Here is a 16396-nt window from a genome sequence, read left to right as displayed (position 1 = left end):
ATGCCAGTAAGTCTTTTCTCTCTTTTTTCTTTTTTTTTTTTTTTTCTTTTTTCTTTCTTTCTTTTTTTCTTCTTCCTTCATCGGCTAAGTAACTACATTACCTTCCATTTCCCTTCCACTTTCCGTTCGGTTATATCACGATGATCTTATTTTGAGGCAAGGAAAACCAGAGTGTCTTCCAAATTTGCCTCGGGTTAAGAAGATCCTTGGGTTAGGTATATAAGTGAGGTAGGTAAGTAAGTACGTATCTCTCTCTGTTGACACAGCGATTGCCAATTTCCGGATCTTCGGATATTTGGATCTTGCATCGAATTTAGTAATATTTGAAGAGAACGAGGAAGGCAAAGGAATATATATATATATATATATATATATATATATATATATATATATACAGGGTGTCGTCTTACGCAACTGGAATCTCCTGAACGGTTGAAAATGAAAATAAAAGAAGAAAAAGAAATGTCATAAGTCAAAGTTAAATGGCATTGGATATTTTATAATACGCAAATGACTATACATTTTTTTCTCCATCGATGCATCAGAAAAATGCAGCAATAACAATGGTTTTCCTTAATGAAAGTCCATATTTTTGATTGGACCATTTGAACGGAGTTATTCTTTATCGTCTACATAAAAATATTTATATACTTATGTTCCATGTTATTATTCGTTTTATTACTCGTTCATTAATAATTGCTGACAGTCTTAAATAATTTAAAAAAATTTTTAACCAGAACAAAAGTTTGTTTCACTCGCTTGGAACATCCTGTATATTTATAATCCCATCTAATACTTCTAACGTTTCGAACATAGAACATTTTTTCTCTCTCTCTCTCTCTCTTTTATTTTTCCTTTCTTTCTATCTTTTTCTTTTTCTTTTTCCTTGCCAGCGATACATTTTATCTCTCGTTAAACATTTCCAAGATGATCTTTTATATGTCTCGACAGTTGTACACACATACTATATACCAATCGTGAATTAGATATCATTACTCATACATTTGTTTTTCTTAATTTGTTTTTCTTAGAATGCCTATAACTCGTCGTCGGATTAAAACACGAGACCGGAAAATCAAGTTTGTTAAATGATCGGTATCATCTCGGAGTTATTCGTATCATCTACACTTTAACTCGTTTTGCCGTTTTGTTCGTGTCAGGCTCGTGGTATCGAAGATTCGACGTTTGACCTTGAACATTTATTCAACGGCGGTTTTTTTTTCTTTTTTTTTTTTTTTTTTTTTTTTTTTTTTAGATCGATGCGATTAAAAGCAACGATTAACGATTCAATCGACGATTGAATAATACAAATCGATATTCGATTTTCGATCGATCGTTAATTAAAATCGTTGATTATTATATTTCGATTGAAAATAATTCATTCGAATAATAATTGTCTATAGAAAAATTTGTTCTAACACATTCTAACACAATCCCCGTAAATTTGTGGGGGTGGGAGGGTAGAAGGTCGTAGTTGTTCAGTGTTGAATAAAGTGGAGGAAGAAGGAGAAGGAGGAGGTGGAGGTGGAGGTGGAGGTGGAGGTGGAGGTGGAGGGAATAGGAAAAAAGAATTTTATCTCTCAGTCATGGCACGTTTCACTGTAATTAAACGATCCAAAAAGAGACAGGCATATCGTGCGAACGTGACAGCAAAAGGATTATTCTTTGTCCGATTTTCAGTAGTAGTGTACAGCGGATAAACGCGCGTGCTTCTAATATATACAAAATTACGCTTTGAAAGATTTGATAACTCGTAATGATTTAATAGGAATTATTTTTGAGTATTAAATGGCTTCTCTCTCTCTCTCTCTCTTTTTCTCTTTTTTTTCATTCGCATTTTTTTTCTTCTCCATCTTTTACGAGCAAAATAAAATAAAATAGAAAGAAAAAGAAAAATAAATAAACAAACAAACAAATAAATAAATAAATAAAATAAAAGAGAGAAAGAAAAAGGATTCTTTCGATTATCATGCCGTTCGAGATGTCAAACGTCATCGAGAATAAATATGTATCATCATCGATACCCGTGATGCTTTTAATACATTTTTAAATAATTTATGTAAAATATAAAATACGATTTTATAAGTTTATTGTGATAATAGTGCGACGAGTCGTAGAACCGAGGTATAAATGAATGTGTCGAGAGAGGCTTTATCGAAACGAGTCGATCAACGAGGAATAGAGGAGAAAGGAGAAGGGAATGGAGATGGGAATGGGGATGGGGATGGGGATAAGAACGGGGGTGAGGATGAAAGGGGCTTTCTTCTCTTCTGTTAAGGAACCGGTAAGGTTGGTAGTGGCTTAATAAGGTACCGATATGTCTCCCGTGGCAACAGCTCTGTTGTAAAAGAGCGTTAGCTGCCTGTCTGCTTGCCTACTTGCTCGCTTGCTCTCGCCTTGCTTGGGGGTTGGTCCTTTTCTACTTTGCTAAGAAGAATCATCGTCTCTCTCTGATGAATGGGGCGCAATGAGAGAGAGAAAGAGAGAGAGAGAGAGAGAGAGAGAAAGTCACGTGCGTCCCGAACAACAACCCCGCGTAGCTTTCAAAAAAGGATAAGGGTGGTTGGTGCTATTGCCGTCGCTGCTGTTTCTCCTGCAAGCCTGTTCCCAACTTCGGACTTCTAACTTTCTGATCAATAAACTACCTCTTGCGTCTTCCTTCGTCCTTATCGTACGTTCACCCTACTATAACGATGACTTTACCGAACGTATTATGTTCTTAGAAAGAGAAATTGTAAGGATTATTTGTTTTATCAACGTTGATATGAATTCTGCAAAATTATTTTTTATAAATAATTGATTTGAAAAGTAATCGCTTAATGATTAAGAATTATTTAATGATCAATAATTATTGAAAAAAAAAAAAAAAAAAAAAAAAAAAAAAAAAAAAAAAAAAAAATTCATTCTCATCGTATGTTCATCCTATCGTATCAATGACTTTATCGTACGTGTATAATATTTTAGAAAGATGAATTGAAGGAGATTTTTTTTTTTTTGTTGTGTGTATACGTAAAATAAATTATGAAAATTATTCGTTGAGAATTATTTGTTATAAATAATTGAATCGAAAAATAATCATTTTCATTCTTACATTTATCTTTGCGATAAATTTTTAATACAAATCAATGATAATTAGAAATTTATCTAAATAGTCATCCTACTATGTCAATGAATTAACAATCAGACGATCATTATGTCGGACGTTAGAAAGAGGAATTAAAAAGATATTTATTATTTATGTGTGAAATTAATGATGAAAAACATTTTTAACGTAGATGTTATATAATATCGAACGAATAATTTTAATGCGTTTTTTTTTCTTAAATATCTAAACGATACATTTTTTTATATGAAAATATTTCACTATTAACGTTTGTTTCTAATTCTTATTTATTTATTTGTTTATTTATTTATTTTTTTCTTTCTTTCTTCATTTGCAGATCTTTCGAAGAATCGCTTTGTCGAGCTGCCAGAAGAGGTCACGGAATTTCCTTTCCTCGAGAAACTACATCTTTACCACAATGCCATAAGAATCATACCGGAAACTGTCGTGATGCTTCAGTCATTAAACTACCTCGATCTTAGGTTGGAATTTGTTTTCTTCTTTGTGTTATTATTTTTCTTTTTATTTTTTCTTTCTTTCTTTTTTTTCCCCCCCTATATAAAAACTTTCTCCCACGGTTAGGGGGATACCTCCAATTTTTTCTTTTCATTTCCTTTCGTAAAACATTATTAAAACCTCCCTTATCATAACTGACAGTAATACTGTCAATCATATTTTTGAAAGAAAAAGAAAAAAAAAAAAAAAAGAAAGTCAATATCTTGTCGAGTTACTTTTTTAGCTTGCAGTTTCACAATTTGATAAATAAATAAATAAATAAATAAATTAATTAATTAATTAATTAATCAATTTGAAGAAGAGCTTAAGAAAATTTTGTAGGAAGAAAAATAAATTAATATTTAGAATCGATTAGAAATATTTAAAATTAAAAAAATTGATTACGTATCTATATTTTATCCTTCTACTTACATTTCATTTTTTTTTATTTTTTTTTTTTTATTTATTTATTTATTTATTTATTTATTTTTATTTTTTTTGTTCCTTTAATTCTGTTTACAGTCGAAATCAATTGACGTCACTACCTCGAGAAATCTGTAGGCTACCTCTTCAGACGTTATTGGTCGCACACAACAGATTAGCATCCCTGCCAGATGAGTTGGGGAGGATGTCGGCTCTTGCAGAACTGGATGCAGGTTGCAACGAAATCGCGACACTTCCACCTCGTATAGGTGACCTTGCACGACTCAGATCCTTAGACCTGAGGAGCAACTTGTTGGTGCACCTGCCTATAGGTAGGACGAATAACCCCCTCCTCCTCCTCCTCCTCCTCCTCCTCCTCTTCCTGTCTTCTTCTCATTTCGATTAAAAATTTTTATACCTATCTGATACAAGTGCTCAGGAAAAAGAAAAAAGAAAAACAATTACTTTCTTCCCTTCTTCCTTTTTTTTCCCCCTGTGAATAATAATACATTTATCAATGGATATAATTTTATTTCGGATTAATTGTTTTTGTTTTATTTGTGCATCTCCCCCCCCTCTCTCTCTCTCTCTGTCTCTATGCGTGTGTTCAGTTTTTTTTTTTTTTTTTTTTTTTTTTTTTTTGGAATTAAATATTTATCGCATCGAGTTTTATCAATATTGAAGATAATTTTACTCTTGGAACCTGAAATGTTTTTGCATACAAAATTGAATTCTTGGTGTTTTGCATAAAAAAAAAAAAAAGAAAAAAAAAAAAAGAATCATTACTAAAGAGTTGCACATTTACGAGATTATATGAACGAGATTATTTACGATTATCGTATAATGCACATATACATGCATACAAAACAGACAGACAGGCACAGAGAGAGAGAGAGAGAGAGAAAGAGAGAGAAAAGGGGTGGAGAAGGAGGGGAGAAGGGGAAAGAAAAATTGTTTTACCTCTGATGCATAATAATTTCACATGAGAACTCCTTTCATTTTGTTAAATAAAACGATGTTTTACCGGTTAATTATTTAAGTTAATTGATAGAATCGTATGATAGTCATGGCGTGTAAAATGATCATAGGTCGTTCGTTATACTTATAATGTCTCTAATGAGACTTTTCCATGCAGAACTTACGTACCTGAGGCTCGTGAAGCTGGATATTAGTGGTAACCGGATATCTGTGCTTCCAAACGAAATGAGAAAGATGAAAAGCTTGGTAGATTTTAAGCTCTCCGATAATCCTCTGACCTCGCCGCCTGCTTCGGTGAGCATATAAACATTGATAAAATTATCGATATTAATTTCTATTACTCACTTACACACACACACACACACACACACACACACAGGAATATCTCCTAATTTGAACACTTTTTTTTTTTTTTTTTCATTTTTATTTTTACATTTAATTTCCAAGTCATATATATCAATACGACAAAATTGTTTCAATTATCATATACATATTTCATTTCTTTTGATTGAAAAGAAACAAATATATATTGTAAAAGAATAAGTATATAAATAGTATAGAGTGGGCCAAAAGTTTTTAGATGATTTTACAAATCGGAAATCATTGTAACAAGCCTTGTTATACGGTATATATAATTTTACTATAAACTCAGTATATATAAATATAAACATATATATATATATATATATATATATATATATATGCTGAATGTGTGTATATATATTTATGTATATAGACAGGAAAATAAATATAAAATACAATATATATATACATGTATGTACATATATTGTTTTACGTTATTTTTTTGAACTGTTTTTAGTGCTTTTAAAAGAAATTCATAGAAAAATTGTACGATAATTGTTGTGACGTTGAAAAAAAAAAAAAAAAAGAAAAAAATAAATAAATAAAAAAAGAAAAAACGAATCGAACGTGTGCCCTATATAACTATATAACTTTTGATTTTTATTCGTGTAATTATTTATTTATAAAAGACAAAAAAATGCATGCTTCTTAAATATGTATGTATCAAGTAAAAGAGAGAAAGAGAGAGAGAAAGAGAGAGCATGGGATTTATGAATTGCTTCAGTTATGCATTCGCGGGCGAACGCACATCTTCAAGTACTTGGAGAGGCAGGCGGCGAAGCACGAGAGGGCGAGAGGAGGACGTGCAAGAAGAGGACCGTTGGATGCTCGGGGTCATGCAACCTTAGACACCAGATCTCATAGGCGCCATAACGTTGACAGTGGTTACAGTACGAGCGATGGGGTCGACAAACGTTGGTCCCAAGAAATTCATAGCGCGGTTAGTTTCCTTGTAATTTTGTTGGCCATTCCATTTTCTTTTCGATTACTTTGTACGCTCATTCGTTGGTTTTTATTCGGTACTATTACCGAGGAATGATAGAAAAATTTCAGACATGTATATATATATATATATATATATATATATTGTGAAATTTTTATTAATACAGTTTTTTCATATGTAGTGATTTTGTTAAGTGTAATCATGTTTGAAAGAATGGTTTAATGTATACATACATACATATATATATATATATATAGATATATATATGTATATATAGTATGTGTGTGTGTGTGTGTATGTAAATTATATATGTTGTATATATTATATATTATATATATATAATACATATAAAAAAAAAAGTTTCTTGTAGTCACATCTATAAGCCAATTTTTTTTTTTTTTTTTTTTTTTTTTCTTTTTTTTTCATGCCTAAACAACAAATTATATATTAACGTAAAACATATTGTTATTTTGTTAGTTATATTATTCAGATTGGCTGGATAAATAATTGTTGAAATTGTTGTTATTTTATATGTAAATAAACAACATTAGTATTATTTATCGTATTTATTGAAAATCGGGGTCAAACCAATACAATACAAATACTATATTTTACTATATTCTTATAATCGCAAGTTTAATATAATTATATTTTTCAAATAGGCTAATAAATTGGAATAAAAGAAATTTTTTAATATTTCTATGGAAATGGTAATGAATTTTCTGGCGAATGGATAAATAATTTTCGAAAGAAGAAAAAATAAAAATGAAAAAAATAAAAAGAAATTAAGAAGAAATACAAATGCACATGTACGATTTTTACAGAGGGTTAATTGAGCCGTTCACAAGTCAAATCGTTTAACTGCACTTTTTGAATTATTTTTTTATTTTTGATTTAACTGTCGAGCGCTTATTTAATTCCATTGAATGATCAAATTTTTTTTGACCATCGAATAAAAAAATAATAATTTATTTCAGAAGCCAATCTGAAATTAACACAATTATTCTAAATGTAAATCATTGCAATAATGCAATTCAAACGCGGCAGCAAGGACTTTAATACATTCTACAACGTTCGCTTGAATTTCTATTTTAAAGGGAATATTAAAAGTCAATTTATATCATTTCATCGAATTTTACTTACTATTTCTTTTATGGAATTAATTATTTGCCAAGGGAGTTGCTTACAATTATACATAAGAAATTGCATCGTGTGTCTTAAAAACGTAAATAAATATTTCTAAATTGGCCAATGAAAGTGGCATTAAATCAAATTGAATTACGATAATTATGATGTAGCGAATGTGTTTGGACGAAATAAAAATTTGTCGATGATTTGGATGAACATGGACGTCTATCTTTCTTTTTTTTTTTTTTCTTTTTATTTTTTTTTTTCTTCAATAGACGTTCAATTAATGATTTATCCTTTTTACCTCTCTTGGTGGACGTCGCCTTTTTGAATGCAGGTGCATGACGGTGAGGTACGGGGTTTATGGCGTCAAGAGTGTTCACCGCTTTCCATAACGTTGCCACATGAAACTGGAATAAATGGATCCTGCAGTGGCACGTCTACACCGAGCACGATTTCACCGGGTGAACATACGTCCTTGGAGGACGAGCTGGGCAAGGTGGGTGGGTTTGAAGAATGTCATGGTTATTTTAAACACCTTATTAAATATATACCTGAAGCTTTTTAATCGTTAATCATATGATAATATCGGTTTATTATTATTTTCTTTTTTCTTTTTCTTTTTTTTCTTTTTTCCTTTTTTCCCCTGACAAGATTTTAGATAAATTTGTTAACGTTGAATTATATCATAAAGAGAGAAAGGAAAGGAAAAAAGAAAACGATTCAATGTGATGCAAATGATTTATATATTCGTATTTATTTATTTATTTTTATTTTTTTTTTTTCCCCAATCAAGATAGAGGTTCAAATTTAAAGAGTCAAATTTAAAATTAACTCGATAGATATCTATCTACTTCGCGATACGTTATCATTTTTATTATTTGTATCATATCCGTCATGTTTCTTTTTTTATTTCTCTGTCTTTCTCTCTCTCTCTCTCTCTCTCTCTCTGTCTCTCTTTCTCTCTTTCTTTCTTTTTATACATCGTATCGCGTTATCGGAAAATTTGTAGTAATCCTATCTTGTAAAGAGGAGAAAATAAAGCTCCTCTTCTTCTCGATTTCTTTTACGTGCTTCGATTTTTCGTAAAAAGAACCGTATACGTATTATGCAACGGGGAATAGACGTGCTGCTCTTCTCGAATACTAAAGAATGACTTGGTCTTCTATATTTAGCATGATCGAGTAGATCCCACTTGAAGTCTCGACGATTATATCAAACTCGAATTACTCTCTCTCTCTCTTTCTCTCTCTCCCTCTTTCTCTCTCCCTCTCTTTCTTTCTCTCTCGCGTTGGCTCTTGTTCAAGCTTCGATTTGAATGACCTTGACCTGGTCTACAGCGTCATCTTTTAAAAAGTGATTTAGCGGCGCTAACGTCTAAAGTAATAGCAAAGCGACACGTTGAAATCGCCGCATGATAAAATTTTAATAACTACTTGGCATAATCTTCAATGGATTCGAGCTCTCTCTCTCTCTTTCTCTTTATCTATCTTTGTCTTTCTCTCTCTCGCTCTCTCTCTCTTTCTCTCTCTCTCTCTCTCTCTCTCTTTATCTTTCTCTCCGTCTGTCTTTGTTTATCTATATATATATATATATATATGTATCTTTTTCTCCCGTACAGGCCATGATACTTCACGATCAGTTGGAGAAGAGGAGATTGGAGAGAAGTACTTCCGAGAATGGCGCGGACATAAGAAGACCGATGACCTCTGGCCTTCATCATACGTCTATCACGCCACCGGGGTAAGTTTTCAATTTTCATATTCTTATGAATTTTATGATCGGTCAATTTTATATCGGATAAAACCAAAGTGAATGGATAATAATAATAATTTTTTTTTTCTTTCTTTGACATTGGATTTGTGATATTTGAAATTTTTTCCAATCGAACTATCCGACATTATTTTCATCTAATTAAGACGTCGCTTGAACGTAATTTGTAATTATTTTTTTCGCCCTCCCCGATTACTCCTCCCCTTCCCCCTCCACTGTTTTTCTTTCTTGTCTAACTCTATCTTTCGTCATCTCTATGTATATCTCTATCACCGCTAGTCCCTATACCCCCTCCTACCCCCGTCATCTTATCATCTATATCTCTCTAAGTATATTTATACTGAAATTACTTTTTTGTTTGTTTGTTTGTTTTTTTTTTGCCTGCTGCATGTGCATTATCGTGCGTGGCTCCTCTTTTTCAGTCCCTTGGAGACGACCCATACGAACCAGTCTCAACCAATTTCAACGACTCAGTCGGTACAACCAATTCAGACAACGAGCAATTCAACGTCGCTGTTGAATGGGGATGATAAGAGGCCGTTAAATCACATTCAAACGTACAGGTAATCTCTCTCTCTCTCTCTCTCTCTTTCATTCGTTCTAACTTTCTTTCTACTTCTTTTTTTCTTCTTCCTCTTTCCTTCGTTCTCTAACACCACGTCCTCTTAGCTCGTCTTATCATTTTCATACTTTCCAATAGAATTTCGCGAGATTTGAGTTAATCCTCATCCCCGATTGACTTTATGAGATTGTGCGTTGTGATTGTTCTTTTTTTTTTTTTTCCTTTTTTTTTTTTTAATATTTAATTAAGGAAAGTAAATTCTGCATAATAGTCTTTTTCTTTTTCTTCCTTTTCTTTCTTTTTCTTTTTTTTTTTTGTTTTTTTTCTTTTCTTTTTTTTTTAATCGTTCGTCACGCCGCTTATATTGTCTGAAAGAATTGCACGTTTGAATTTTCAGGGAATACAAGGAAGCATTGAGGCAACAAAGGGCCAACGAGGGCCCAAGTGTTTACAGACCAAGGGAACAGGTGACACCTCCGGGCAACGAATCGCAGAACAACGAGACTGACTCGAATGGATCCAAGGAGGTCATTGCCCTTACAGGCAAGCAAATATTCAACGAGGAAAATGCTACGAAGAGGCCGGTACAAAAGGTCACGCCCTCGAGGATAAATTATCAAAATACGCCCATCATCAATGGAAGCAATAACGAGTACAATAATAAAAACGGAAAGTATCACGAGCAGCCTTACAAAAAGCCAAATTCGCCTATAAAAACGTCGAGCAGTATAATGTCGAATAATACAAGTCCTGGGCATACACCGAGATTAGTCAAAACGGCTGTTGGCTATGTCGAAGGTGAGAATTATTTATAATAATAAAGCACATTTAAATTTTAATATCTAAAATGTATATCTCTTTATAATGATTAAATGAAATCATTTATATCTATGATAAAAAATTAATAAATATTACGTCGAAATGTCTTTTAATTTCTTTTCTTCTTATCTTTTTTCTTTCTTTCTTTCTTTCTTTTTTCTCAATATTTTTTTTTTTTTATTTTTTTTTTTTATTTTTATTTTCATTCACGTTTCTTCTTTTTTCTTTTCCTTCCTTTCATTTTTATTTATTTATTTATTTATTTTTTTTTTTTCGGTAATCAGGTAACAAAAGTCCAAGCAGAAATGGCGGGAGTCCTAAATCGTCGAGATCCGTTACGTGGAATAGCAATTTGCCGGAGAAGTACTCATTCACAATGAGGAGGGAGTTCGAACGTGCCAAAGAGGAAGCCGATTTGATCGAACAACTCAGGAACGTGAGTGTCGAAAAGCTATTTCACAAGATTCTCTCAAAATGTACCATTTTTCTTGGGTACTTAATAATAATAATAATAATAATAATAATAATAATAATAATAATAATAATAATAATAATAATAATAATAATAATAATAATAATAATAATAATAATAATAATAATAATAATGATAATAATATTAATAAAGTCATTATTAGTCACTCTTGCATTATCTCGTAATTCGTTCGATTGGTTGAAATCGTCGAGAATTCTTTTCTTTTTTTTTTTTTTTTTTTTTTTTTTTCTTTTTTTTGTTTCATCTTCACTTTTTTCTTTTTCAATGCATTTAGGTTGAATAATATAATATGTAAGTCTTGAGTATTGTACGGCAGATTTCTAATGAGGCATTCGCATTGTTCGTTCGTTGAATTATGATACAGCATATAGAAACGAGACTGAAAATGGCTTTACCGGAAGATCTGGCGCCAGCATTGACCGATGGCGTCGTACTTTGTCACTTGGCGAATCACGTAAGGCCACGATCGGTAGCAAGCATACATGTCCCATCGCCTGCCGTAGTAAGTTTTCTATTCAGACAATTAATGACAATTAAAAAAAAAAAAAAAAAAAAAAAAAAAAAAAAAAAAAGTTGCCGCATGATATTACAAAGATTGTCCGATATTTTTTCTCTTTTTATTATTTTTTTTTTTTATCTTTTTCTCCCTTTTTTTTGGTCATTGTTATCGTCGTCGTAATTTTATCGACCCTGACAACAAGACAATGATATATCTTTTTTTTTTTTTTTTTACATAGCCTAAGCTCACAATGGCAAGATGCAGACGTAACGTTGACAATTTCTTGGAGGCCTGTCGGAAAATAGGCGTTGACGAGGTAAGAACACGCGAGATTTATTAAGCTTTTTTATTTTCTTTTATATATGTATATATATATATATATATATATATATATATACATATATATATATATGTATAATACAAATTTCTAAACATTATTTAAGAACTTATCTAAATACTATTCTTCATGATCGATCGAATATTTCCTTTTTGCATGAATTATTTATTTAATGATTCGTAAAATATATATATATATATATATATATATATATATATATATATATATATATGTTTACAGGGTGTATATAAATTGTAAAGAGAAATTTTCTAATAAGTTTTTTCTTTTTATTTCTTTTTTATTTTTCTATTTTTTTTTTTTTCGGGAAAGTATTAATGAACAAACAAATTTATATACAGCCTGTACAAAAATACATACATACATACATACATACATACATACATACATGTATACAAATGTACATATATCGAAAATTAATCGATCTCGTCTTTTCTCTATTTATGTATAAAACTTTTTTGCACGACGCGATATGGTGAACGGTGTGTTGTCAGAGTCAGGAAAAGAGATATGGAGTTAGCTCGATCATTGAATGAAATGTTTAGAATTTAATGTACATATACACATACATACATACATATATATATATATATATATATATATGTGTGTGTGTACATTTTATTTACTACATTTTACGTGATCGTCGAGTGATCGAAAAAAAAAATGAAAGAAAAAACAAAAGCGATGCTTGCGTTTCTATAAAAAAATATTTATTTAATTATAATGTTTGACGTAATATCTGTATACTAATGCTTAAACGGCCACACGTCAGTCGTTTTGATATTAGATGGTACTTCCAACAACTCTACTAGTCAGTCCCCAATGTAGCCGCGGGCATCTTAAAAAAAAAGAAGAGAGAAGGAAAGAGTGAGAGAGAGAAAGAGAGGGGGAGGGAAAGAGAGAGAGAGAGAGAGAGAGAGATTAAAAATCAACAATCAGAGAGAGCAAGAGAGAGAGAGAGAGAGAGAGAGAGAGAGAGAGAGAAAGATAGAGGATAAAAAAGAAAGCATTTCTTAAGGATGCAACACACATACATATTTACACAAAAAAAAAATGACTAAAAAAAAAAGAGAAAAAAGGCAAAGAAAAAGGAAAACGAAATTAAGTAAAAGAACGAAAAAAGAAAAAGAAAAAACGCGCAGACGAATCGAAAGAAGCTTTAGATGCATGCGCCTATAGATTTTTTTGATAATTGCTTTTATTATGTCGTCGCTCATTGCTTTTCGCCAAAATAAAATTTTTAAACCTTCCAAAATGGCATTTCAATTAGTCGACGAGGTTCTCTTCTCTCACGATTTTCCGATCTAACTTCTTTTTTGATCGTTTAATTTATATATACATATATATATATATATATATATATATATATATATATATATATATAAAGATTAAAAAAAAAAAGAATACATCTCTATACTCTATCTCGTTGAAGACATTAAATAACGAAAAATACAAAAAAAAAAAAATAAAAAACAAGGGTGATTATTTTTTTTTCTGATTAACCTCAAGAAACTTCTTCTTTTGCTTTGTCCTCGTAGCAATAACGATTACGAGTAAATTAAAGAAAAATTCGCGCGATTATTCTCGATGAGCGCGCGGCTACGTTTAGAAAAAAAAGAAAAAGGAGAAAAAGAAAGAGAGAGAGAGAGAGAGAATTAAAAAAATAAAAAAAAAAAAATACAGAATAAAAAAGGGAAAAAAAAGTAATATAAATAAGAAAAAAAAAAAAAACGACAACAACAAGAAAAGCAAAAAAGAAATTGTTGGGACTGAGTAGTATCGTTGTTGGTTGCAGGAGGTGTTAATGGACGCGGACGCAATCATGGACGTGGGTTACATGGACGCGTACGGGCTCGAGGCTCTGGCACGTCTCGTCTCCGCTCTTCTCCTTCTTCCAGAAGAAGTTGAGAAAGGCAACGAAGAGCCGGCCGCAGGTTCACCCCGTACGATTCAGGACCGCGTCTTGTCCGCGATGCTTTTTGCAACATTCCTAACAACCCTGGTTCTGCTCTATCTCTTCCCGATTCCCGACTAAAAAAAGCAACACAGAGAAAGAGAGAGAGAGAGAGAGAGAGAGAGAGAGAGAGAGAGAGAGAGAGAGAGAGAGAGAGAGAGGGTGTCTGTGTGAGAAAGAGAATGAGAAAGAGTGTATGTGTGAGCGTGTATATTTGTGTATTTGCGTGTTTGTGTATGTGTGTGAGTTCGTGCAATGAAAAATTAAACGAGAGTGAGAGAGAGTGAGAGTGAGAGAGAGAGAGAGAAAGAGAGAGAGAGAGAGAGAGAGAGAAATAAATAAACAACAACGAATGGCAACACGAGAAACGAAAACGGATTGTGCGATGCGTATGAAACTAATTTAGATTGAGGATGTTGAAAAGAAAATGAAAAATATATTTATTCAAGAGAGAGAAAGAGAGAGAGAGAGAGGTGGTGGGGGGCGGAAGGGGAGGTGAGATGGAGGAAGAAGGGGAAATATTTTGCGGTACTAAAATTTATAAAAATTGCACGTCATCGAAATTTTAAGAATTATAGGTACCTCGATTATCAAACGTTCATTACTCATTCTCTTTCTCTCTTTTGTTTATTTCATTGAGGTATTTTGTTATTTTGTTTTGTTTTGTTATGTTTTGTTTTGTTTGGTTTGGTTTGGTTTTTCTTCTTTTTCTTTTCTTTTTTTTTTAATCTGATTAATAATTTCTATCAATTCAGAAATTACGAACTTATAAGGATCGCACGTGACACTTTTGTTGTTATTATTTCCTTTTTTCGTTTATTTTTTTGTTTTGTTTTTTTTTTTTTTTTTTTTTTTTTTGTCCTCTTTTTTTACGATATAATACATCGACGTTTCCTATTTAATAACGTTATCATTTTGAGATATTAGAGCGAGAGATCGAATTATTTTTTGAATAACTTTACACGAGTAAGAGAAAAAAGAAACGCAGTCGTCGCGGTGCACGTGTTATCGTTGCAAAATTTAATCGTTGTAAATGCGTGAAAAATAAATCAAGAGAGAGAAAAAAAGAGAGAAAGAGAGAGAGAGAGAGAGAGAGAGAGAGAGATGAGATGTATTTTCTTTAATTATTATCGAAACTTTCGTTTGCTTTCGTAAGATCGAACGAAAGTGTCGCGTGTCGATGTTCAAGAATACAAAAAAAAAAGAAAAAAAAAAAAGAATGATCTTAAAAGTTTCCGTACGATCGATCGATCGATCGATCTCAATACGATGTACATCGATCCTTCTACGATTTAAGGTTATATTTAGAAGAGACTATTTGCGTCTTCCTTTCGACGACGTATGGAAACTTTTCTTCTTCTTTTTCTTTTTTTTTTTTTTTTTTTTTTTTTTTTCTTTAGGTTTTTTATTTTTTTTTCCGTATGTTTCGATAAGATCTCGATATTGTTTCTTTATTTTCTTTTCTTTTTTTTTTTTTAAAGGCAAAATAGACAACTGAAGCGAACAACAATCGAATCACTGCCTACTTTCGGTACGCTTTAAAATATTTACATACAATCGTCTTCTTAGATATTATAATGAAAGTAGTTTATGTTGAAAAAAAAAAAAGAATTTCTTTTGTTTTGTTTCTGTTTAAGAGCTCAAAAAGCTACGAACGAAATATCTCGTTCGTAACTTCGTCTTATTGTTTAGCTCTCCTTCAGTTCGCTTTTATGATCATCGAAGTATTGTAATTAAAAAAAAAGCGTGAAAAAATTTCAATAGCTCGAAAAGATCCGTTTCGTGGATTATTCGTCGTGCAATGATTTTGTGGAAACATTATTTGCGACGTTTGGTTTAAATGCTGTCGCAATTTTTTCTTTTTTTTTTTATTTTTTTTTCTCCAATATAGCGTTAAGCATTAAGAGGGATTTCTCTGATTGATTTAGATTTCTTTTTTATTTTTTTCTTCTTGTTGTATTTTTTTCTTTTCTTTTTTTTTTTCTTTTTTTTTTTTTTTTTTTTTTGGTTTTTCATGCCTACGTGATGATCCCACGAAACGTCTTTCAAAGCGGTAGAGAAATTTTTTCGATATCATAACTTACATATAGACAATCCGCATAAGTTTCTTCTTATTTATTTTTCATTTCTTTTTTTTCTTTTTTTCATTTTTCTACTTCCCATTCCTTTTCATTACGTATATTTCTACAAAACATTTTCGTATGATTTTCATCGCGCACGTCCTAGTAAGTTTATTCTTTTTGAATAAGCGTTAGAAATGAGAAGCGTGTATTGTTTTATCATTAAAAGTTCGATAATATAGCCTAAACGTCTTGGCCATCTATGTAAGTAATAGATTTAAACGATCGTCGTATTTAATTTCGACGAAAATGTTTCAACGTCGATCAACGAGAATTCTTCAAATTCTCGCGAAGGACGGGGGAGAGGGGGCAAAAGAAAAAAAAAAAAAAGAAAACAAAAAGAATTTTTCTTTAGTAAAATCCATAAATTTATACGCTGATCGAGGAG

General features: G+C 31.5%; 1 protein-coding gene across 4 annotated transcripts in view; it reads left to right on the top strand.

The window, feature by feature from the left end:
• The window catches only part of Lrch (Leucine-rich-repeats and calponin homology domain protein), a 71695-nt gene that overhangs the window by 41260 nt on the left and 14039 nt on the right, over nucleotides 1-16396 (top strand). The window contains exons 2-13 of one of the 4 annotated variants that reach the window (XM_085659475.1): nucleotides 3441-3585; nucleotides 4121-4353; nucleotides 5157-5293; nucleotides 6087-6302; nucleotides 7771-7932; nucleotides 9055-9176; nucleotides 9629-9769; nucleotides 10166-10566; nucleotides 10872-11023; nucleotides 11445-11582; nucleotides 11818-11895; nucleotides 15370-15874. In XM_085659475.1, the coding sequence (XP_085515601.1) occupies nucleotides 3441-3585; nucleotides 4121-4353; nucleotides 5157-5293; nucleotides 6087-6302; nucleotides 7771-7932; nucleotides 9055-9176; nucleotides 9629-9769; nucleotides 10166-10566; nucleotides 10872-11023; nucleotides 11445-11582; nucleotides 11818-11895; nucleotides 15370-15378 (1934 nt within the window). In that variant the 3' untranslated portion in view covers nucleotides 15379-15874. Of the gene's footprint in view, nucleotides 1-3440; nucleotides 3586-4120; nucleotides 4354-5156; nucleotides 5294-6086; nucleotides 6303-7770; nucleotides 7933-9054; nucleotides 9177-9628; nucleotides 9770-10165; nucleotides 10567-10871; nucleotides 11024-11444; nucleotides 11583-11817; nucleotides 11896-13729; nucleotides 14361-15369; nucleotides 15875-16396 lie in introns of those variants that run through there. The other 3 variants (XM_035862924.2, XM_035862925.2, XM_085659476.1) reach the window with 3 other exon arrangements.

Source organism: Vespa mandarinia, chromosome 9 (assembly GCF_050613455.1).
Source record: "Vespa mandarinia isolate Hongniang chromosome 9, ASM5061345v1, whole genome shotgun sequence".
Lineage (NCBI taxonomy): Eukaryota > Metazoa > Arthropoda > Insecta > Hymenoptera > Vespidae > Vespa > Vespa mandarinia.
This window is presented reverse-complemented; position numbering and strand designations above follow the sequence as displayed.